The sequence below is a fragment of the Tigriopus californicus genome, chromosome 11, assembly GCF_007210705.1.
Source record: "Tigriopus californicus strain San Diego chromosome 11, Tcal_SD_v2.1, whole genome shotgun sequence".
Lineage (NCBI taxonomy): Eukaryota > Metazoa > Arthropoda > Copepoda > Harpacticoida > Harpacticidae > Tigriopus > Tigriopus californicus.
In genome coordinates, this window is record NC_081450.1 from 9,094,675 (window position 1) to 9,119,741 (window position 25,067).

Sequence of the window (25,067 nt, forward strand, 5' to 3'; positions counted from 1 at the left end):
ATTCCGAATGCCTCATCATTGCGTTGCAATTTCGGATACATTTTGTTACACTTTCGAGATTTTCGAGATGCGATGCTAAACAAGGGCAATCAATAGAGTACATGATTTGCTCTACTAATGTCCAAATCTTTTTTTGACATGTTACGTGTATTATGCCCTAAAAAGCATGTTTTTTATTATTCTACCACTCTTTCTACCTGTATATTTGTAAGATTCAAAAGAAATTAAGATTAAAGAGGAGTAACAAACGTTTCATGATAATAATTCAACTTGCCTGAAGCGAGATTTAACGAAATATCTTTGTCCCATTTCCACCAGCGTCAGCTGACCTGAAAACATGCTCATGCGGTACAGCTCCTGTTGAACTTAAGCATTCTAGTTATGGTTTTCTATGAGAGTTCTTGACACAAAATCCATTTTCTCCTGCACTGAGGTCGGGAAAATGCAACATCTAGTCGTTAATTAATCTGTGATCTTGATGACCAAGGCCAGTCATTAGGGCTGCACCATTTGTCTTGTCAAGTTGCAGGTTTGCCCTATCCATAGCTTTCTTGAAGCTCAAGAGAACGCAATTTTCAACATATGCCTGGCAGCCCATAGATAACTTCATTTATAGATCGATCAAGGGCGCTGCAATCGCATGTTTTCGTCTCAGCTGTCGCTGGTGGAAAAAATGTTTCATTTGAGATTGAAACGAAATTCTGAATGCCTCATCATTGCGTTGCAATTTCGGATACATTTTGTTACACTTTCGAGATTTTCGAGATGCGATGCTAAACAAGGGCAATCAATAGAGTACATGATTTGCTCTACTAATGTCCAAATCTTTTTTTGACATGTTACGTGTATTATGCCCTAAAAAGCATGTTTTTTATTATTCTACCACTCTTTCTACTTGTATATTTGTAAGATTCAAAAGGAATTAAGATTAAAGAGGAATAACAAACGTTTCATGATAATAATTCAACTTGCCTGAAGCGAGATTTAACGAAATATCTTTGTCCCATTTCCACCAGCGTCAGCTGACCTGAAATCATGCTCATGCGGTACAGCTCTTGTTGAACTTAAGCATTCTAGTTATGGTTTTCTATGTGGCAGCCCTGAAATCTTGACTAACAAATCAGACCAAAGTTTTTACAGACAGCCACTTCAGAAATGCTCTGAGATCAATGTCCTTGTCAATAGTTTGAGGAAAATGAATGGTTGGGTTAGATAGGTCACAATCCCAATGGGTTGATCCATTGTTACCATCCCCATTGTGAACTGAGACTTATCAAAGTCTTGGCGAAATGACCTTTGTTTGGAAGAACAGAAATTGAGTTTTGTGGTCTCCAAGACCAAATTTGTCCAAATCCTTGTCATTGGCCATGGGATTGGTCTTCATCTGATTTTGCATACTTTTCCAAGGCCTCCTCCCACTTCTTCAAGATGAGTTCCAATTGGGTCGGGTCATCACAATTCTATGGTGGTCAAGGATACTAGTTGCCTTGGATTTGTGCCGGGTGAGTGTGCCTTTGAAGGTTCATCATGATTGAATGAGACCATTGATGGCGTCACATGATTGATGGCGTCACATGGGTTGCATGAATCCTCAAATGGCATAACTGTGGAACACAATGATGATGATGATGATGATGATGACAAGAGATATGTTGAATGGTCCATTATTGCAGTCATGAAAGTAGGCTTCCCGACAAATAAAGAGACATGTCTCCCAGACCACTGTAGAAATTTGGATGTAGTTCTTACAACCACTGTCCCATGGAAGAGTTTGTAGACTTGGGGTATTAGTAGATATATAGAGGCAGCTCACTTGGTCAAAATGAGGTTAAATAAAATGGTAGATAGAGAATGCTCAAAACCTGGTTCTTGGAGTCATAAATTTGAGATGTTTTGGAGGGAAGAAAGGATTGGAAGAAATAGAAAGTAGGATCATACCAAGACTTCAAGGACGTTTTTGACGTTTTGACGGAGACAATCTCCTAAAACCCATGAATGGACCACAATCCACATCAAATTGGATGAAAACGCCAAGCAGTTCCACATTAACGGTCCACAGCCAATACCTATCCCTCTCAGAGACAGAAGCAACAAGCTTATCTTCAACTTGACTAATAAGGGGGTCATTGTACCTGTCCAAGAGCCCACAGACTGGCTCTGACCCATGCTCATTCAACAGAAGCTCAATTGGCTGTGTGTGGACCTAAGAAGATTTGTAAACCAATTGTATTCCATTTCGTAAAACAGCTTCTGCATCCACTGCAAACCATCAGCCAGATGTTATTTGACACCAAACATGGATACTTCCAGGTTCCTCTAGATGAGCCAACTATCTGAACATCTTGGGGATGGTTCAAACTGGACGGCTTTCAGAGAAATCAGTCACTCCAGCCAAGCCTAGAGGGCTAGTCAGAGAAATGACATTCACAAGATTTTAAGACTTTTTTGGCTCCCTGGCGGCTGCCTGGTGTGTGCAATGGGGATCGGCTTTGAACACATTTAATTATTTGATTCTCGAAATCAAGTTCCAAATTCAGGGAGCAAGTGAGTTGATGGCTCATTTGTCTACTTTGGTTGAAACTGAGTAATGCAAGAGAAGTCAATCAGCCCAACACCCTGCTGCCCAACTACCAGAATGTGTTCAAAGCAAAGTCTCAAGTGGCATGGCTAGAGGACTTGTCAGAGAAAAGTCACTCCAACCAAGCTGCTTGAGATTTTGCTCAAATTCTTGATTCTCTGATATCATAAGGCGTCTTTAAAAGTCTTTAGAGCACGGTTGAAAGTTACCTAACAACATTCTAACCACCATGGAGCAACGTTGTATTTTCTTTTACAAGGACCAGCTTTCAGCGGTATAATATTCCCTCTCTTGAACGCAAAGGAAACCAAATGCCACCATCAAAGATATTTTTTCATGGCACCGTGTTCACAAGTGGGTGGAATCTAAGATTTCATCCACTCGTGGAGAAAACAGTTATTATCCAACGTCAAATTTGGCTTCAAGTGGTTTTGAGTGAAAATCATACCTTGGAAACCGGTTGTAAAAGAAAACTGCGTCTGTAATAGTGGCGGCATTCTTTGCATGCAGTTTATTCCAGCTCGGATCTCAAAAAGTTGATCAATCAACACCTAAAATATGTTCGCCATTTCGTACCCTCTCATGTGAAGAAGAAGCTCGGACAAGCCTTCGCTGGTTTCTCCAAACTCGAGGGCATGAAATAGCGAATGCATTCAGGGTGGCTTCACCTTGTCGACTTTCTTCAAGCCTCACTTTTATACACTCCACGCAAAGAACGCCGCCGCAATTGTATAAATAGCTATTCTACAGCTCACAGTTATTGTGGAACTCTTTTCAAGGGTAAGTGATGGGGAACTAATTCTATCCCTCAATAGAGAACTAAACAATCTGAAAAGGTTTTTTAAGTGACATCCAAAAATAGGATGACGTCATCATTCTTTTCCCTTTTCTATGTCTCAATATTCCTGGCAATATTCATTCACAGACTAGCTAACAGTTTGGCCTCTGGAACTGAAGAGTAGTTGTGAAATTGTGAACGACGGCAGTGGCAAGATTTGCGCACAGCGACAGTGTCACCCAAAAATCCTAAACAAATGACCAGTTTCTTCGCGAGCATCAATTCTCGGCCGCTTGAGCGGAAATGGTTCGACATTCTCCGATGAGCTAAGGCATTAGTCGTTCCTCAATAAAAGGGATGGATTGCAATTAAAATTGTTTCGGCTCAAAAAAAGATATTCGTTACACAACCATTACTCGCCTAAAAATGTAAGAGTGTAACATACAGTTACTTTTACTGAAATTGAAAAATTCGAAAAGAAGGAACGAATTATTGTAATTTCGTTACTGTTGCCCTGCATATACCCGATTTTATCGAGCCAAGTATCCCCGTGTCTCGTAAATATCAATTGATCCTCACGTATTTGCTTCATGACTAACACAGAATATCGGTTATAAGCCATTAAACGGACATTTTAGAAAATGCGCCGTCTTAAGGGGATGGATGGTTGGCAGCAGTGATTGGGCATGGTTAGATGTTCCACTTGAGAGTAGCCACTCATCATCATGTATCGAAACCAACTCTTTCATGACGGGGGGGGGGCGTGATCAAACATCTTTATCTAGATATACAACTCTTTACGATCCCCAACAGTGAATTTTCCATTCTGACCCTGACAGAGGCCCAGCCCGATCCTTTTCTGGAAGCCTGACTCGGGCCCACCAGGCGCGCTCACTCTCTCCCTCGGTTACGTCTGTGGCCCATACGAACCGTTCAATTCGGTCTAGACCGCTCGGCAGAGTGGGCCAGGCCAGCACAGCGAGCACAGACCGCCGAGGGAGATGAGAGATTGACGGCGAGCTCTTACCTTTCCCGTGGGCGTGGGCAAGGCCGGGCGCGCAGCTCTCGAGCCGAGCTACCCCGGCCAGCCAGTCTCCCGATTGGGCGATCGGCCCAGGGAACGGTCGGTCCGGTCGGAATTCAGTAACTGTGTGTCAGTCCGTCCGTCTGTCTGTCTGTCTGTCTGTGTGTCTTTGGGAGGCTGAGAAATATATGATTCCGATCGTTGCTGGCCACCCCCCAAGTCTGCCCGCCTCCTCCTACATTGTGACCTCCGCGGCCCCCGGGAGACTGGCTGCGTGCGATACTTGGTTGACGGGGATCTCAGGACCGGCATCTGGCCCCTCGCCCCGCCCCGACTGACCCGCCCGTGTCACCCGTTCATTTCCGGTCTCTGATCCAGGCTCTGAGGGGATCGCGTGCCCCCCTTGCCCCCCCTGGCGAGTGGATTACCGCCTTACCGCCCTCCGGTGGTGGTACATGCATGTTCTCAGCCGTGATATTGGTTGCACTGGCTTGATAGTCGTTGGGCCCGTGAAAGCGTTGGTTGTGCCGCTTCCCCCCCCNCCCCCCCCATTTTAGTGGGATTAGACGTGATTGTGATTGCTTGACTGGCCAGTAGTCTCTTCGTGGGTGGGTACAATCCAGGCGGGCGGGCTAATTCAGAATGGCCGATGGCGAGATCAACATCGATAATATCATCCAACGACTCTTGGAAGGTGAGTGAGTAGAGAGAGCCGCACGGCCATGAGGCTCCAGGATTCGGAATCGCTATTCGCGATTCACGGCAGATGTTATTCTCCACCGAGTAGTTGGCAGTGCTACTCTTTTCAATTTAACCTAACTGAATCAAACCCAACCTAACCTAAACACGATATTTGAAACCCTTAAAGTCTGTCTAAACCTGTTAACAGTTGGCCACAAAGTTTAATAATAACCACCGCCAATTAATCGGTTGAGAATAACGTTTATCGCGTTTCACGGATGGATGGTGACCACCACCCCGAAACAGCCTGCGTCTCACACTGCCGGGATTGGGCGGCACCGATTTGAGGTTTTATTTGTCTTTGCAGTCCGCGGTTCCCGTCCGGGCAAGACGGTTCACATGACCGAGAACGAGGTCCGGGGATTGTGCTTAAAATCCCGGGAAATATTTTTGCAGCAACCCATTCTGCTCGAGTTGGAGGCGCCCCTCAAGATTTGCGGTAAGATCCAGTCTATTCCCAGAGGCCACAGCCGACCTAACCCCCGTGTTGGTTGGGTTGACCGTTTTCAGGCGACATTCACGGACAGTACACGGATCTGCTGCGTTTGTTCGAATATGGCGGCTTCCCGCCCGAATCCAACTACCTCTTCTTGGGCGACTACGTGGATCGTGGCAAGCAATCCTTGGAAGCCATCTGTTTACTACTAGCATACAAGATCAAGTACCCGGAAAACTTTTTCCTCCTCCGAGGCAATCACGAATGTGCCAGTATTAACCGGATCTACGGCTTCTACGATGAATGTAAGTTTCGGCCCATGGTGCGGCCGCTTTACGCCTTGAACGTTGCCCATCCATCTCGCTTGTTCCCCAGGTAAACGACGATTCAACATCAAGCTGTGGAAGACGTTTACCGATTGCTTCAATTGCTTGCCCATTGCCGCCATTGTGGACGAAAAGATCTTCTGTTGCCACGGCGGCTTGAGTCCGGACCTTCAGTCCATGGAGCAGATTCGACGCATTATGCGACCCACAGACGTGCCCGACACCGGCCTACTCTGCGACTTACTCTGGTCCGACCCCGACAAAGATGTCCAAGGCTGGGGGGAAAACGATCGCGGCGTCTCGTTCACCTTTGGAGCTGATGTGGTGTCGAAATTTCTGAACCGACATGACCTGGACTTGATATGTCGAGCTCATCAGGTGAGTCCAACCCTCCACATCGCGTTTATCCCGCCGCTGAATGTCGGGCAGAGACACAAACCATTGTTATTTTTCCGGTATCCTCATTACCAGGCTTTCGCAGCTTACCGGTTTAAGTCAATAAAGAGCTCGTAATATGGATGAAATTCATTTCAGGTGGTCGAAGATGGGTATGAATTCTTTGCTAAAAGGCAATTGGTCACACTCTTCTCGGCTCCCAATTACTGTGGCGAGTTCGACAACGCTGGTGGCATGATGTCCGTGGATGAAACGCTCATGTGCTCCTTTCAGGTGAGTAACCCACCCGTTGGTTGGCCATCATTTTCAGAGCCCTGTGCCGTTTGACTTTGTGGCTATAACAATTGAACCACTCGTTCAGACCTCACTCAAACCACATGGTTCGATTTGGGGGTGGGGGGGGACGGTGGGGGGAATTCTTTCACTCATTTCACGTATTACTCGGTTGGATTCCAGATTCTGAAGCCAAGTGAGAAGAAGGCGAAATACCAGTATCAGGGACTTAGTGGAACGGGTCGACCTGTGACCCCTCGGGGTCCAACTGCGGGTCCCATGACTGGATCGGGTATGAAACGAAAGTGATGAAGATGATGACAAACAAAGAGCGGCCCGCCGCCCACGAGGACACGTTAAATAAATCAACGGGGTGAAGAACACGTTAGAGACTATTCTTATTTCCTTCTTTTGTTCCCACGCATTGTAAACTCGGCCCGGATGGTCGAATTCGCTCTATGAAATATTTTCGATTGCTAATTCACTCTCGCCCCCACCCTCCTCCTCCTTTTCTCATGATACATAGAGATATATAAATCCATATATTGACTATCCTAGCCCTGCCACTTCCCCTGCCCCTTCCCTCGTCCTGTTTGTTCTCAATCCCCAGTCTAAACACGGCACGCGAAAACGACGCATAATAACAATCGATCCCCGAATCGAGGTTCGCAATGCTTCGGGAACGTCATTGTTGCCTTGTTTTCTCTTTCGTTTTAGTGTTGTAATTGTAACATATAAAAAATAATGATAACAATAAAAAATCAACACCCCCGAGTGAACTTCGCTCCGAAAGACGTCCACCCACGTGAGCGTTGTTATTCGGCCTTCTTCTCTTGATACTTGACCACTCCTTTCTGAATCAAATCTGGGATTTCCACGGCCAGCCATGGCCCCAATCCCAAGGCCATGGCCTGGGCAATGCCAAACTTGGGCGCGTTTCGCGACCACAAAGGCTTAAAATGGTCGGTCATGCAGATTTTCCCGCCGCGATACATTTTAGCCGTTTTCCCGTCCAATTCGGGCAAAGAAATTTCGGGTGCGGTCATGGGATAGGTCACGGGAATGTCAAACTCGACGTCAAATTCGTACTTGAGCAACTCATGGATGTACCAGCATTTGCCAAACCATCGTGTGCCCTCTTTGTTGGATTCGAGCCGGAACCAATCGGAATCGGATTGTTTGTTGTTCTCGACGTAGGCGATCAATGCTCGGTATTCTTCCTTGAGTCGCTCCACCCATTGATCACGGTCTCGGGGACCGGCCTTCGTTTTCATCAGTGGAATGCTACTCAGGGTCTTTTTAGTGGCCGCATCCACCATGATGAAGGCTTTGGACAGGCTGAGCAACGAGAAAATGGGTGGGGATGTGAACCTGTCAGTCAACCTTAGAACCAAAAATGTATCTATAATCCTCTTAAGATCCAACCAGACGTTTATGTCAGTTGTTGCTGATCTTGGTGGACCAGGTGGCATGGGTCATCAGGGCTGCTTGCAAAACAAACGGAGATATGTCAAACAAATGCGAAACCAAGCTACTAGTCAACATCACCTGAATGAACTCGTTTCAATCCCATATTGAAAAGCTGAAATGAAATAAGGGAAAAATATAGATATGAAGTTTGAAGTGAATGGGTAAAAAGAGAATTACTCAAACAGCAGGCCGTTCCGAAATATAAAAAAAAATGTTTGCCTCGCTTCCAATACGGCAGTGCTGAATTTCAACACAATATCAAGTTTTATCAACCAATCAAGGTCCTTCAGGCAAGGAAGAGCATTTCAGAGTGTAAAACAACGGCAGGCCCAGAAGGGTGACGTCACATCGGATAAATATTAAAGAGGAAACAAAAGAAACACAAGGGTTATGATCTTGGCCAACAGGACCAAGGAGCAGTTGGGCGTGGATTCTGGTGATGTGTTAGAGCACTATACTGCCTTACACCTTGACACATGTGTCTCTACTTTTTCTCCTTTTTGGAATAATATGAATGCCAAATGCTACGCAAACCAAGGATAGCAGCCGTAGTGTATTGCTAGAGCCCCCACATTCTTATTTGCCATAGCTAGTTCAATCATGGGCAAGCCAAGTCCAAAGCTTCTTTGTACTTTCTAATTTGTGGCATAAATTGTTGCTCTAAGAGTTAAATTTGAAGAACCTGTGGTCATTCCTGAGGGTGAGCTAAGAAAAAATGTTGGCCGTGATGACGGAGTGGGAATATCCTTCAATGGCAGACGTCGAGATCACGTTCTAATGTTTGAAACCAGGGAGAGCTAGGGAAGAGAGCTCAAAGCTGCATAGCGTAGCACTGAAGTTAGGGGTCAAACAAGATACCTTGCAAAGGTACTTAACCATGCCTTGCTATCCTTTTCAGATGCTTTTAAGATTACTCTCCAATTCCACTTGAACCTGATATTGATGGAAAGCTTCATATAAGCATTAATGACTTTTTTTTTTAATTGAAGACCCTTCGACAAGTTATAGTAAAGCAATTTCCAAACTAGCTACCTTTTTGGGCCTGTCTAATGTCCAGAGGTTTTGATTTGGCTATCTAGCTATGGTAGTTTTGGTCAAGCAAGAAACTATAACTTCTTGTCTGCTAGAATCTCGTATCAAGTGGCATAGATGCCATTATTTCAGCTTTTCACATATGAATTTTGAGCATCGTTACAATTTGATAGTTGCATTATCACTTCTTAACCTCATTCTTCCACTATTCAATTTATCCCCCTCTCCTCATAAGCAGATCCCTGTCTTACCACCGCAAGGGACGTCACCCAGTTAGCAGCTGAATCGATCAAAGTGTCCAAGAACCTAAGTGTACAAATGACCTAGCTGGCCAAATGCTTTAGTCTGAAATGTGATAGATAGATGAGATGTATGGTGCGCCGGTGTGAAATCCATCTAGGAAATGTCAGCGAGGGCGAAAATGAGATAAGTTCCAATTGCTTTTCAAGGAAGAATTATTTTTTTTCAGTGAGCCAAACCCTCGGCTTCTTTTTCACTTTTCAGTTTATGTGCAGATGTCCAAACTGGCGTTGTCAGCTTAAGAAAATGTATGTTTGGTGAATTCGTCAAATTCAAAACAAAGTAATCATTGAGTTTCTGAACCGCTTCTGATTGGAATGTCAACTCTTTGTAAAAAAAAGGGATAAGTTGTCTCAATCTAAAGTGTATGCCTTAAATAAGATGCATTGTCCCGGCTACTTGACCAAAATAATAGCAAAAGGAGGCGCCGTATTGAAAAAGGTGGCGCACTTTCTTAGCAAGGGAAATATTTCCGGTTAGTTATTGCTGCCCGACCTTTCCCTGTAGTAAATTTATACGCTAACCACACACCCCACAGGCAGAATTAAAATAAAACAGGACATGAGTGTGAGGCCGAAGATTGTTTCAAGAAAAAGCGTCCCTTTGTCGAATTTGGTCTGTTTGTGCCTTTTCAATGAATTATTTCATGACAGGTATGTATAAAAATCAACCCTACACATATGGATCAACCTACGGGCCCTTAAACTTGCAGTTACGACTTTGCTTCGGGGAACCATCATTGAAGACCCATAATTATTTCTGAGTGTCACGCAATTTATATCTTTTTCTCCCAAAATGTTGCACTTAAAGTGCGATAAGGGCTTAAGAGGAATGAGCGTCGACTAAAATCACGTCTATGAGTTTTTTCTAAGCTTTTTAAGGTCTCGTTTTCCTCGCTTAAGGAAATCCAGGAAGGGTGAGCGCTTGATTCCGCCGGCGATAAAGCAAATCTCCTGATAGAAGAGGCAGTCAAAAAGAAAAGATATGAAGTGCAGAAACATCGGCCCGAATATTTTTTTTCAATTTGAGGTCACCTTCGAAATAGAATTGCTTTTAAAAAGTTTAATGAAAAGGAATATAAGTCCGTTTTCCTCGCCCTCATCCAAAAACGACGAACCACAACCACGCCAGAATGACCCACAGCCCAGGAGAAGACATCAAATCAGGACTAATGCTTTCATTCCATGTAGTTCCTTAAGTGTCGTCCACTCTCATTTTTTTGTTCACAAGCACCCAAGAGTGGGTAGAGGGTAACACACCAATGGAATATCTATCAATTTCTAAGTTAGTGTCCAGGCTTTTTGAAATATCTATTTTACATCATTGAATAAGTAATAACCCTCTCTTTTAGGCAGACTGATTGACCGCTACTGGGAACTTCATCGTCGATAGGACGAAATGGGGTATCAATAACCTTTGTCAAGAACTCCTCCAATCAGTTCTTGAATTTTCTTGCCTTTGTTTAACTTTACAATGAAAAGATTTTTATGTATTAAATCAATGACCTCGGCCCTTGGTCCTGTTTTGCTATGAATATTGAATGAATGAGTGGTGTCTTCATTTGCCTGCCTGTCGCTGTGTATAGAGTGAGCTACCCGAGCTACCTCTGGCAGGCATTCAGCTGAGGTAACTAAGCCAGGGCACGTAGTCTACTGGCCTTCTGGTTATTCTGCTGTGTGATGGAACTCACCTGACGAGCGGGAACCATTGCCTTAGTCTTTCTCGCCGTAGAACGTATTTGGTCCAGAGGGATGGATTGATAGGTAACAAGTCAGGCCACGACCAGGACCACGACAACGACCACGAGTCCACGAACAAGCACGACCCAATCAGCTCCATCCCACTCGTCGTGCGTGTTATCGATCGGTCACCCCTGGGACCATTCTTTGATCCAGCCTGACTCTCACCTTTACTTGGTGGATTCGGTCGGTGGTGTGGTGTTGTGGTGGGCCTGATGGGCTTGGTGGTTTGTGATGACCGATCAGAGTGAGATCACGTCTTGACGGGATTTCTTTCGAACTTGGAGGGGCTCCATTTCGTTCCTCCCTGATTGCTTGACTGACGGCCTTTTCTTGCCCTGATCGCCAATCTCTGGCTCGAGATTGGGCGGGATTCTCGGCTCGCCCCATGCCCGAGTCCGGTCTGAGCCCTTGGTCCGAGTTCGTCAGACGTTGTCATCCCTATTGTCAATATTATCGTCATCATCTGGGCCCAGGATAATGTCCATGGGTACAGATAACGCCCACCCACCCGCCAATACGTCGGTGCCCGCGCCCACTCCTCCTCTGCCTCAATCGTCCCCCACGCTCTTATCCACGTTGCCCCCCGCATCACCGCAATTTCGACGCTCAGAATCGGCTTCCGGAGAGGCCGTCGTGGGTTTGGGTGCCTCCCTGGGTGTATCTCTAGGCGGTTCGGGTTCATCGTCCACCTCGTTGAATTCGCCCTCGTCCGGGGGTCCGCCCGCGGCCGTGAGTGCCAGCTTGTTGCAGTCGGCACCTCGACCCATTTGTCGATTTTTATCCAAAGTTCATGAAGCTTTCACGCCGCACGGGCTGTCGGCCACCGCCCGCATTACCGTGGATCGCCGTTCCATGGAGAAGACGTGGAAGATGATGGACAAAGTAGTCCGGTCCTGTCAACATCCCCGAATGAAACTCAAGAACTCCCCGCCCTTCATTCTGGACATTCTCCCCGATACCTATCAGCATTTGCGACTCATCTACAATAAGAATGAGGACCAACTCGTGATTCTCAATAGTAACGAATACTTCAAAATCTTCATTGAGAGCTTACAAAAGAAGTGCAAGCATGCTTCCAAGCTCTTTAAAGACGGCAAAGAGAAGATGTACGAAGAGGCCTCGCCCTACCGACGTCACTTAACTAAATTGAGCTTGGTCTTTAGTCATATGCTCAGTGAGCTGAAAGCCATCTACCCTAATGGAATGTTTGCCGGTGATAACTTCAGAATCACAAAGAGCGATGCGGCGGATTTCTGGAAAAAATCCTTCGGTGATAAGTGAGTATCATTGTTTAAACCATTGTCATGTCATTGCCCAAAGTTATTGATTGTTTGTCATTATTTTTTCAGAACAATAGTTCCCTGGAAGAGCTTCCGAACCACCCTCAACAGTGTTCACACCATTGGCACGGGATTAGAAGCCATGGCCCTCAAATCCACCATAGATCTGACCTGCAATGACTTTATCTCCAATTTCGAGTTTGATGTGTTCACCAGGTAATGAACTCTCAATGATAATATATGATACGATAAATTATCATCGTTGTTGTTGTTGTTGTTGTTATTATTGTTATTATTATTATTCCGTTTTCAAATCACCTCCTTGTCATATCTTGGGGTTGTTCAGGTTATTTCAACCATGGTCGTCCCTGCTGAGGAATTGGCAAATTTTGGCTGTGACGCATCCGGGTTATGTCGCCTTCTTGACCTACGACGAAGTCAAAGCTCGTTTGGAACGACATCTAGATAAACCGGGAAGGTATGTTGGTTTTTTGTTTTAATAAGAGCGTTTTTCGTATCGGACAGAATGAAAGAAAAATGACGTATTTTCTTCTTCCCATTAGTTATGTGTTTCGATTAAGCTGCACCCGCTTAGGACAATGGGCCATCGGTTACGTGACCTCTGATAGAAATATTTTACAGACTATCCCACAAAACAAAAGTCTTTGTCAAGCATTGTTAGATGGACATCGAGAGGGCTTGTAAGTCGACCATCTGTAGAATGCCTAACTTCCTAAGCAAGGACCATACTAACCCCAATATTGAATGGCCATTTAGTTACCTCTTTCCGGACGGTCGGACGGTCAATCCAGATCTAAGTTGGGCAGTTCAAGCCACGCCTGAGGATCACATCCGAGTGACACAAGAGCAATACGAACTCTACTGTGAAATGGGATCCACGTTCCAAATGTGCAAAATCTGTGCCGAGAACAGCAAAGATATCCGAATTGAACCCTGTGGACATCTTCTGTGTATCATTTGTTTGACCTCTTGGCAGGTAAGGAGTCAAAGATAGCAAGACGAAAAGAGTTATCAATTGCCTGGAATGAGGCACCAATAATGACAATCCTATTTAGTAGTTTTTATGGGTTTGTCTTCGATTTAAGTTGACTTGGAAGACTTGCTTTCCTGGGAGAGTTTGTGCCTTTGACTGGCTTAGGATCTTAGTAAATGTTTCACATTTTAGGCTGGAACAACAGGCAATGTCTTTTAAATGAAGCTCAAATAGAGTTACAATTGAAAGTTGCACCAACAATGAAACTTAAGTTTATCCGTCCTTGTGACCTTTGAGCATTTTGAAAACGCTTGGTAACTTTTGGTAGCTTTTCTTTCGAAAGCGCAAATTTTAGTAAGATAAGATAGAGCAAATGTTATGTGACAGTTAGGGGAATTTCTTAGCACTTATTTGGTTTGATATTCAATACTGCTTGTCCCCTTACAACGATTGTTTATTTGTTGATTATGCTCTGAACAACTACTAACCATGTTATGATGTCATGTTCCAATACCATCCCAGTAATGATAAATTTTAACAAAAGATATCTTTTTACAAAAAACGCGTTGCATCGCATTTTCTGTACGATAATAATCCTTTTCAAATACACAAATATGTACATATAAAACATTTTCCACAAAGCCGATCCCAAATATTCGCAAACAGAAGAAGATGAAGTGATTGCAATTGATTTGGCTTGAAATAGTTTTGAAAGTTGCTTTAATCACAAGGCCGAGGAAGGATTTCTACTTGACTATTTTGAAAAATATATATGATTGACTTAGTGCCTCGTAGACTAACAAACTAGCTATCATTTTTGGAACAGCTAGGGAAGGTTTGATCGCTAAAATTAAAAAAAGATAAAATGTTCGTCTTTCATTCAGGTCGTTTTATAGAAAAACGCAGGTTGGGAGAAAAAAGGAGAAATGAATTTAGCAATAAAAAAGCAACTTCTGTAAAGGCTTCTGAGCAATCATCTTAAAAGATGCAACGTAATTCAAGCCTTAATCATAAGTTATGTGAAGGTTCATTCATGAATAACGTTAGATGAGTTTTTGGGAACGTGCAGTTCAAATTGGTTATTTTAGGATTCGGATGGAGGCGGAAGGTGTCCATTTTGTCGAGCGGAAATCAAAGGAACCGAGCAGATCGTGGTGGATCCGTTTCATCCCAACTACGGAGTCATTCGGTTTGCAGAGGAGATTGACCTCATGGATTGTGGTGACGATTGGCCGGGATTGGATCAGCCCTATTCTATTGTAAAAAACTCGTCTGAGGAAAAACTCGAATCCGACTCAATTCTAGGGAGAACCGAATAAATTATTTTATGAAAGATTCAAAACAAACCACAGGCCGTCTGTCATACTCAAATTTCAAGTGTTCGTATGGGCAAGAACAGTCCAATGTAACATACTGCCCATCCCCTCCGCGGGTTTGTTTTCTTTGGTTGAACACATTTGACCAAGGTTAGCCAGGGTTCCTAAGTGCTAATAATATCGAAACCTTGTTAACCGCCCTGATTGACAAATGTAAACAAATCTTAATCATAAAAATAGGTTTCATTCAGGCACTGATCCTAAAAACAGGTTAAATAGGAAGGAATTTGCGCATTGGCAAGCTCAACCGAAACCGGTCGGAGGTTAGATGTCCAACAACAAAGTTGAACTCAATATCTTAGATCGAAACCCTATCCATTGGGTGTTGACCAGTGACCACCATCCTTCTCCTTCTCCCATCCAACCATCCATCCATCCATCCATGGACATCTAGAGATATGGACTGCAAATGGAAGCAAAAATATCCTTTCTCCTAAACCGCTCATCTTATTCCAAAAAAGCACTTCATACGACCACAAGATCTTGTTGAATAGATGTACTCACTCAAGTTTGAGCCCAAACCTATGCTCAGGGAACTCAGGAGACATGTTCAAAGTTATGTGGTAAACACTACATGAAATTTGAATTTTCGGCCTGCTCTTGGTCAGCTACATAAGCTTTTGACAACATAACTTTGAAACGATCGGTTTTCCATGTAAATGATATAGAATTGACCTACCGTTAATTGAAGAGATCTACGTTTCTTATTTTCTTACTTTAATTCGAAAAGTGGCTCAGAGTGGCTATGACCAAGAGCAGGCCGATTTGCTGGGAAGCTTGTTCGCAGCCCATATTGCTAGAAGTCCGTGATCCATCCTAACGGTCTGACGCATAGGTATGTACGTACGTACTCTTTCTTACTCCTACTCGTCAGACGGAACGACGAGATGTGTACACAGTAGGTAGGTGCTACGGTGTGCACTAAGCATTGCAGAAGACGATGTTGAACCGTTGATGCATTTCATTCTTCCTACTACTCCTTCCATTGTCCTTCCTAGAGCCTTCGTTCACCACACGGCAAATAGGAAAGACGGGTCCTGCCACCAATACCTTGACACAAAAGTTCGTTTTGGTTGGCAAATGTCTTCTTTGTAAGGTTGCACCAAGAGTGCCCGATCCAATAAAGATTATAACACTTATTTCGTGGTCTTGGACTATTTATTGCCATTCAGGAAAGATGTCGAAATTGTTCCTTAACATAGGTATGACACTGATTCAACTTACATTAACCTTTGTTCTCGATTTTTGGCGATGTCTTATTCAAAGCAACATACTCAACCCACTACAGTTCGAGTGTGACATTCGAGGGCCAACTAAAAAGGGCTTGAGAAAAGAGGCGGCTTCCTTCATCTTTGAAATGAGAACATTTTGGTTGTAAATCTATCCATCGAACTTGGATGTGTGATTAAAAAAAAACAATTGGAACTTTTGTGTCATAGTGTAGAAACATCTATCTCTCCTACCTATGATCGTTCCTTCTTCGGCAGTGAACGAGGATCGTGGACGTAGGTCTTAGACGGCTGGGTTTTTGATCTCTATCTACCGGGAGCACCTGACGCCTCTGAGCCCTGCTCGGACCGACATAAGTCCTCGTTGGTTGGTTGGTGCAAACCATTCTAAGCCAAAAACCTTTATATCTAGTCAACCTGATTCCACCTTACTCTATTGCTGCTGCTAAAACGCAAGTCCTTGCGTACTATTGTACGTATATGTACGAAACTGAAGTAGACAAGGTGGAATGGATTGGTCGTAGGCTAGCTGTGTGCTCTAGGTGCATATGATGAGATGCTCGGTTACGACCGAAGGACGAATGTTAGTTAGTCTTACCCGAAACGCAGTCCAGGTTGCTCACGTCGAAAAAGGGCTTCAATATCCGTGGTGGAACTATTGAAGCAGCTTTTGTGTAGAAAACCAAGAAATCCGTTCATTAATTTGTAGCTAGTAGTACTCATCATTCATCACCACACATAATGGCTTCGAATGAGGCGCAAAAATCGGATATGGGGGTGAAGTGGAAGGACGAACCTCATGTGATTGAGGTGCCGCCATTAATGCGAACCTCCAGTAAGAAGATCTTCGCCCATCGCACCCTCGCCACTCCCACCAAAACATTGAGAACAAAGAGTTTCTTGTGGCTGAGGAGCAATGTAATCGTTCAGAATTCCGACAATGACCAGTATTGCAATCGAAAGGTAAACAAATGACGTAATGCGGCAATCCAACCAGAATGTTTTGTTGTACTTTCTTTTGACACATTACATCATACTGCACTTGATCTGTGCCCCAGAAACATTACCAAAGCTCGCACTTCTTGTATGAGTAACAAAGGAATAGGGAGGAGACATTGAAATGTTTTTCTATCATACCTTGAAACGTTGTCAGTTATTGTATTTCAAATCTCAACAACGCTCTAGAATTCTTCGAGGGTTTTTTCGCCCAGAGTCTGTTTCCGATGCTTATACATACAATACTTAATACTACCTTATTGTTTTGCTATCGGAACGGGCACATAAAAAACTAAAACGACACCATCACCTAAAAACAACAGCAGTTTCTAAGAATGGTAAGAGAACGTTGGACGCTTTTTTCCACACACCCTTAATCAGGACATCAGTACTTATTGAGAGGATAATATCTCTAGTTTAACGGGAAAGCGATAGAATAGGGTCATGAGAAAAGACGAGCCCTCGATCTGATGCACAATAACGGTTTATTTTCAATGAAATGCATAATGTAAAGCAAAGCAATTGAAAATCAAAACAATTTTGTCACCCTTGTGCATTAACGAATTAAAACAAGTCCATTTTCGTCGAGGCAACTGCGAAGAAAAAGATTGAGCATTAATTCAGAACGTTTCCGTAAATGTCAATCACATATTGTTGAATAATGTAGGTAGCATTGAGAACATTCCTGAAATTGTAGATGCTGATTTGCATTACGCACATGTTGGCTTCGAGATTTTGCAACGACGATAAATCAGCCCCGCACATCTCCAACAGTTCCTCATCCACATATTCGAAAGGTTAACGAATGACTCTGCAAGGAACGACTCTTTACGGCACACTTTCCGTCCTGAAAGTGGTTCTCAGTAATAATTCTTGATTGCCTTGGCCAAGGACAACGACATCACTGGACGGAGAAGATAGGCGACAAAATTGGCAACGTTTACCTTGATTGATCAAACACTTTCTCCCTTAGTTGAGCTTAGCTCATGTTGCTAGCTCATTCAACTCTTGTCCTCGTTGGACTGAGTATAAATGGTCATAGTTTTTACACATATGCTTAATTGAGCTCAAAACTTGCCAACGTGTTATAAGTCCACAAGAGTCGTGCTAGAGTGGAGGAGAATGCTTTGGATTAATCAAGGTAAAAGTTGCTAATGATCTCATGTCCCTGTCCTGGAATATCGTTGTCCTTACCGAGACTTAGATCATAATGCATTGACAAACGCATCAGTAAACTGTGAGTGCTATTAACAAACAAATAACCTACCTCCAGAACAAACAGGCCAACATAAGTGAATCTTATTATGTAATTAATCAATGGAAAAACACTACCTTTTGCAGGTTATGGCAATGGCCTTGATGAGTGGAGCGCTATTTATCGTAGGAACCACTGCCGGATCTGTTCATTATTTAGAAGCTCAACCAAATAACAAGATTGATGAAACTCGTTCTTCTTGGCCCCGTAAGCAAAACTGAATTCCTCAAACGATCCTATGTACATACGTGCACTCTTATAATTTCAATTGGTCGTTCCCGCCCCATTCTTTCCAGTTATTTTGTATTATATTGCCTTTGGTATCGGATCTCTCTGTGGTGGCACCATATCTTATATAAGTGGCCGAATTCGGGCTCTGTCCATTTTCTCGTTTATCAACCCCGTGGGATGGTTACTGGTCGCTTGCGCTCCATCAACAACGGTCCAATCCTTTGGATTTTTGTGCTGTTCTATCAGTTGCGGTGGCTTATTAAGCAGCTTGCAGGTACGACCCATTCCCCTAACAGAACATCACCGCTTATCAAATCTGATCCCAACTTTCAGGTGTACATTTGTGAAATCTCGTCCAAAATCTCTCGGAGTTGGTTGGGTGCTTTGGGCGTGTCTAGTGCCGTTTTTGGATATCACCTCCAGTACCTCTTGAGTGAAATGGAAAGCATTTCGGCTCTGTGGTGCGGTTTGGTTCTGGCTGTGGTCTCATCCACGGTGATCATGGTGTCAGTCTTTTTTCTTCCCGAATCACCCATTTGGCTCATCCTCTCCAATCGCGAATCTGATGCGGTTCAAGTAAGAAATGTCCTGATTGCGATTCTACCTGGGTTTTGGCCCTCATATTGTGTGTTGATTTAGGCTCTGACATCCTTGAAAACGGACGACAGTGATTCCATGAGCGAGTTCCTTTTGATCAAAACATCCATTCACATGGAACGATCCTGCCCCACATTATGGAAGGCCTTCAAGCGTGCCATTGTTTTGTGCATGTTTATACACGGACTGGTCACTCTTGACGCCATCCCCATGATGAACAATCCTGGAGAAATGGTCACAGGTGAGCCTTTCAACAAATAATTTAGAATCGTAGATAACCAAAGGTCGATTCGGTTCCCAACAGCTGAATGGCCATCAAACACGCATTTGGTTTTTAAAAATCTTGGTGACTCGCAGTCTTCAAAATTGTGATTAGAAATGAGCTATTCGTAATCGTTTTTGTCTGACTTGTTCTACTGGCTTTAATCACAACTTCTGCACCTTAACTGCAAAGTTAAGCGAGCCACTCAAAGTCGGAACCTATTTCATAACGACGTCTGCTTTTCTTGTTCGTAACATGTTATTGCTCCTTGTTCCAGGTCCTTACTCTTTGGCTGGGGCCTTGATGTTCATTCCCCTTATGAAGTACATGCCTCGTTTGAAGCTCTTGCTTTTTTGCTTGGGAGCAACCTTCCTGCGTTTAGTATTGGTGTCCATCTCCAAGACGTTTGAACTTTCCGACGATGGAGAGTCGTTCTCACTCATGTTCTTTTGCCAAGCGGCAGGTTACGTTATTTCCACCATTGGGCTCATATCGATGCCTCTCATCTACTCGACGGAATTCCACTCCAGGTTAGGACACCCAAAGCAAGGCTATGGTTACATTGAAGTATTTCGATTTTGTTAAGTAGATAAATGTCAGCCAGCACATTTGTAGTACACTCGAACTTCGATGTAACGATCTCGACCAAATACTGCATTTACTTTATAACAAGTCTCGATTTAAAGATAAATTTTGATATAACGATATTTTTTCCGCTGAGGGACAATATCGTTAAATCGAAGTTCGGCTGGATGGTGTTTTAAGAAATGAAGTGGGATTTAAATGCAAGAGACATAATTCACTCAGAGACTTGCTCACTCTTTGAGTATTGCTAATACTCGTATGCTCACAAATTGCGATAGAGTGCTTGGCCTGCGGACTTTTAGATATATGGACTATGAATGGGTTTACCGTCAAAATCGGATTGGTGGAGACGAAGCAGCTCTGACTCCCTATTTAAAATATATGAATGAAATGAGAAACTTGGATCGTTTCAATTTAAAAATAAGGCCCTTTTATAGCATTTACCGACTACTTTCAACGTTTTATTCTCGCATCTGATGTACGTAGCTGACCGAGAGTGGGCAGGAAATACAAATTTCATGTCGCCCTTATAATGTTGATACCCTCTCCTAAGTTCTGCAAGCCCGATCTGGGGGTTCATATATTATGTTAACTGGTTAGGAAATCCGAATTTTTTTGGCTTCCTTTCGAGGTCCATGGCTCTAGAAGTCCGCTGATGGACAAAGCTTGTTGCTTGCCTAATTGGGATGGAAACAAAAGTCACATTGGTTTTCACATTCATAATTTCTTGAAACACGTAATGCTACCTCACAACCAACAGTCCTTCAAAATTGCCCTTTTCAGCCTTTATCGCGACATTCTACACGGCCTCACCATCACCATCACATCTATTTCCTTGGCCGTGTGGCATTCCATCATGGGCGAGCATTTGATCTCCGATCTCTTCTTATCCTGGTTCGCCATTGGCTTGTGCCTCTTCCTAGGCCTCTTTGTCTCCATCTACCTTCACGAAACTCGCGACAAGCATCTAGCTGAGTTGGAGCAATCCAGCACTGGCCGCAAGGTCATGGCCACTCACTACAAAACGTCTCGAGAGACTTCCACGGTGGATCTACCTTACCCTCATCCGAGTTTGCAATTCACGCTTTAATTTAGATATTGTCTTCGTCAATAAATGCCTAAGCAGTCTGTGTGTCAATTGGTGTTTGTATAGTTCAGTTATTTCGCCTAGATAAACCTTGAACATTCATGCCGAAAATAATTGGAAATTCGGAGCCTGAATGACGTGATGTAGAGGCACCAGTGGTGATGGATGGAACAATCTGGAAAAGAAACTATCTGGCGACAAAAGAGTGATATATCTTTGGCTTTTGCCCTTTCTTCCAGAACCGACGATCTAAATATATCTTAACCAGACATGGCCTAATCAATGGTTTAACTTTAGCCGATAATGAACAGCAAAAGCAAAACACATGTAATCTTATTCAAATGGATCAATGGACTACTTCCGTCCAATCTCGTGGCATTATGTTGGCCGAAACCTTTACAATTGTTTGATACGTCAAGCGCATGACTCCATGATCAAAACAACAACATTTTGTCTCGAGATGGAATCATTAGGATCTAAGCGAATGGTCTGAATACGTCTGAATGCATGGGGTAGAACAACTGAGATAATTAGTCTCTGAAACACGGGAAGGGGTACAAACGTAGTAGGTATTTATTCGCGAGCCACAGTTTGGATGCACACCTTCGCTTATCATTTATTGGTTTGACTAGGGCTCTCTAGGTTTGACCAGAGCTTCATTGATCGCTTTCGATTTGTTCCATTGGGGTGCAGGCAGCATTTTGGATAGACTTTGAGGGTCATTGCCCGAGATATAGGTCATTCATTGTATGCAAGATTTTGGGCACATGGAAAGTCGATTGAGTGCAGTGCACCCCTAATGTTATCACTTCTGTCATGTTGCGAGGTCCGATCGGAAATTTTTCGTTGACTAGTCTTTTCTTTTAGGGCTCTGGCTGAGTGAGTTTGGACGCTGTGACTTATGACGTCGTGCTTCTTACTTGTTCATTCAAATTTAACCCTTTTACGGGCTGAAGAGATTAACACTTGGTTATTGAATGACTCCAAGTCCTTTGTCCGATCTTTTGAACGCGACTTTCTCCTCCATTGCCGCAGGAGCCGAGGAGCCGAGGGGAGGGAACGTGGGGCAATGACTATGTTTATATCAATTGATGAGAATTAACGTTCCGAAAATCAGGGGTAGACAAAAGATTGGGGGAAAATCAGCGAGTAAACAGTTAATAACTTTGATGGTCTTTCACTAGGCAGTAGGTACATGCCACACGGGTACACGGGTCGTACGCGTACATGCATGAAGTGTCCCACTCTTCCAATGGCTGGATGGTTGAACGAACCCAGGAGAAGAAGTACTGACTGCACTACTCTCTTCTTCGTCTTCTTCTTCTTCTTCCTCTCTTACCTTGGAAGAGATGACGAATCAAAATCATTGTTCTTGTTTCCCCCCCTGCGTCGTTTCTATCGGTTCGGAAAGTTCAGCAGTATGTTTTAGGAGTTGAAAGGGGGAATGAATGGCTTCCAGATTATTTATCTTCACTCAATATGTCAAGTCGAGCTTCCGGAAGTTGTATCAAAATACTAGGGGTGCATTTTCTTGCGCAATTTAGCTGATGAATCATGTTCCTCTTTCCCTCGAAGACGAAGACGGCGGGTTTCCGAATGTCGTTTCCTGAACTGGGAACACCGCTTCATCTATGTATCCATCCATCCAGTCAGCTAGCCAGCCAGCCAGCCAACCACATGGATTGGATCGAGCTCCAGAAGAGCGGGGCCAAGTGAAACTGTAATTATGCTCCTTCTAGCCATCCCTATCAACTCCTTCGGTCTTAAAGGTTTCCACTCGTACAGTTAGTTGTGCGGACAATTCCATCTTTGAACGGCGTACGGACATACGTAAAGGATGTCGCAACACTGTATGGACCACCGTTTTAGTAGATGGAACAGAAAGAGAGAGGGGAGGACTCTGGGGCCATGCTCTAAATTTGTCTCATTTTTCCTGAAAGTCAATGGAGATGGTCCACCCGTGGGTTTTGTAGGAATGGAGACGTTGATTTTGTCGTCGGAGCGAGCAAGACTTCTGTTTGGAACATCAGACCGAAACGGAAACGTCGGAAGGAAGCATTGACGTTGGGATTTGATTTGACATTCGAGTTACTTCTCAACTGTGGGTTTACTTTTAGAAAAGGGATTGATGGAAAAAGAAATAGAAGGAAAACGGCATTCAAGAGACCCTCGTGACCACACGCTTAGTTTTAATTGTGGGCCAACTACTTGAGAATCTTTATGAAAGATTACAACTCAATGGAAGGGTCCACACATTAATTCTATTTTTTTCAAATTAGAGGTGACTTACAGGCTGTTTTTTTTCTCAATGGTTTGACAAAGTGCCTTAATAAGGCTCGTTATCATATTATTGAGAACGTTTTTTACGATCATGGCTCCATGGGAAATATATCACTTCTACATAACTAAGATAACAAAGAATGAATGTTAAGGACAAAGGCATGGCTAATGAAGCCCAAGTGTGGAAAGGGGCTCCGCCAGAGCTGCGAATGGGAGAATCCCGGGAAGACTGCTTGAGAAAAGCGAAACTGCTTATGCTGCTTATGTAGAACTTACCAAATTGCGTCATACTCTTGCACTAGTCCCAATTTCTATTCAATTCATTTACTAAATCATTATCTCAAATTATCACATTACAGTCTGACCTTCTTCTTTTTCAACAGAACCTCTTTACATTTTTTCATGTTTGCACACGTAAAAAGATGGAGAATCATTATTCAAACAATCAACACCTCCATGGCGGATTGGTAATAAGATATTATAGATTGTTTGTACCATCAAGGAATTTGGAGAGAGAGAAAACATCGCAGGAATTAGCAGCAGCCCTGAGGCCAAAACCCAGCCCCTCAGCATTGGGGCGTTTCCACCAACCAACAAATACTGGATATAAGGGACTTGCCACTGCATCGCATTCGACTCAAATGCTTGGAGTAGCCTCCTGGTCATGGCGCGATATTGGTAAAAAAGAGTACTTGATTAGAAGATGAAAGACTCTTTTAAAGCCAGTTTTGATATCTGAGTGACATTTTGCAAAACTTCCCATACCGTTTGAGTTAGATAAAAGGCCAAAACAAAACACATATTGCGCCTTAAAACAGCCTTAAAAAGCGAACTAGTTGCTAATATCTTACAAACAAAATTATGTAAAAACCATTAAAACAGCCTTTTTTTCACGAAACTTTTCGCAATGTGTGCTTTACCAAAAATTATTAGGCTTTTAATGTTTTTCATTACGGAATGGTTCCAAGAATCCCTGAAATGGAAAGGTTAATGTGGATATTTGTAGTCAAAATACTCCAAAAACATTGTTTCTTTGCAAAATATTCTCTATTTCTTAAATCAAATACTGAGTTTGACTTTCATTAAAATTCTTAGCAACATCTACTCATTGGATTATTTCAAATATTTAAGACTTTTCAGAGAACCTTAACCAAACTGGACCAAAGCAGAAAATTTGAAATTGCTCAAGTAATATATAATTTCAATAAAATAAAAAAACAAGGTTTGCAGATAATGAATAAGAAACTATTTTTGAAACATCTTCGTCTTAAAAGAGGTTTTTGCGACTTTACTTTTTCAAACGAATTATTACGATACTGGTTTTACTATTTTAGGGATACTTGAGACCATTAAGTAATGAAAACCATCATTAAGTCTTACAATTTGGGTTAAGGCACATTTTGCAAAAAGTTTGAACAAAAATGAGCACTTTAAAGCCGCATTACTCAGCGGTGTTTTATCAAATTTTCATATAACTTCTTTTCAAAGGGCACCTTAGTATGAACTTGAATTAAAACCCGTTACAAGGTTTTTATTACTGTTGGTTGTAAGGCGCATTATTTGATTTGATTTGTTTATTAACTCAAGCGTTATTGGAAATTTTGCAGAATATCGAACAAATCCCAAAACTGCCTTCACAAGTTTCTCGATCTTAAAATAAAACTACTTCGGTCCATAATCGGACCCCGTGATATTGATCGAAATCTAACCTAGAAGAAAGAAGCCTACTGCAGTATCCTATCATTGGTTAAATTCTTATATGAATTCTTAACTTGAGCTTGCCATCTCTAAGCCAGCAA

The 25,067-nt window shown here is 43.1% G+C and overlaps 4 protein-coding genes and 1 long non-coding RNA gene across 5 annotated transcripts; 3 read left to right on the forward strand and 2 right to left on the reverse strand.

The window, feature by feature from the left end:
• The first annotated feature begins 4,527 nt into the window (after positions 1-4,527).
• Positions 4,528-7,326, forward strand: LOC131889762 (serine/threonine-protein phosphatase PP1-beta catalytic subunit). Its single transcript, XM_059238935.1, has 6 exons — positions 4,528-5,074; positions 5,429-5,560; positions 5,632-5,862; positions 5,933-6,261; positions 6,418-6,552; positions 6,736-7,326. Exons 1-6 carry the CDS (start codon positions 5,023-5,025, stop codon positions 6,859-6,861), a joined length of 1,005 nt encoding a protein of 334 aa, XP_059094918.1. The 5' UTR covers positions 4,528-5,022; the 3' UTR covers positions 6,862-7,326.
• Positions 7,228-8,044, reverse strand: LOC131889763 (ubiquitin-fold modifier-conjugating enzyme 1-like). The gene has a single exon (XM_059238936.1). It carries the CDS (start codon positions 8,022-8,024, stop codon positions 7,368-7,370), a length of 657 nt encoding a protein of 218 aa, XP_059094919.1. The 5' UTR covers positions 8,025-8,044; the 3' UTR covers positions 7,228-7,367.
• A 2,991-nt stretch (positions 8,045-11,035) lies between these two features.
• LOC131889760 (E3 ubiquitin-protein ligase CBL-B-A-like) lies at positions 11,036-14,716 on the forward strand. The gene is made up of 6 exons (XM_059238932.1): positions 11,036-12,373; positions 12,446-12,592; positions 12,723-12,854; positions 12,940-13,077; positions 13,154-13,373; positions 14,459-14,716. The coding sequence occupies exons 1-6, from the start codon at positions 11,574-11,576 to the stop codon at positions 14,687-14,689; spliced, it is 1,668 nt and encodes a 555-aa protein (XP_059094915.1). The 5' UTR covers positions 11,036-11,573; the 3' UTR covers positions 14,690-14,716.
• A 194-nt stretch (positions 14,717-14,910) lies between these two features.
• Positions 14,911-16,710, reverse strand: LOC131889764 (uncharacterized). Its single transcript, XR_009374226.1, has 2 exons — positions 16,574-16,710; positions 14,911-15,149 (listed from the first exon to the last, which is right to left on the reverse strand). It is a non-coding gene; the product is annotated as an uncharacterized LOC131889764 (long non-coding RNA).
• A 6-nt stretch (positions 16,711-16,716) lies between these two features.
• LOC131889761 (glucose transporter GlcP-like) lies at positions 16,717-21,039 on the forward strand. The gene is made up of 7 exons (XM_059238934.1): positions 16,717-16,938; positions 18,313-18,433; positions 18,523-18,731; positions 18,791-19,033; positions 19,097-19,295; positions 19,594-19,846; positions 20,685-21,039. The coding sequence occupies exons 1-7, from the start codon at positions 16,717-16,719 to the stop codon at positions 20,989-20,991; spliced, it is 1,554 nt and encodes a 517-aa protein (XP_059094917.1). The 3' UTR covers positions 20,992-21,039.
• Positions 21,040-25,067: the final 4,028 nt, after the last annotated feature.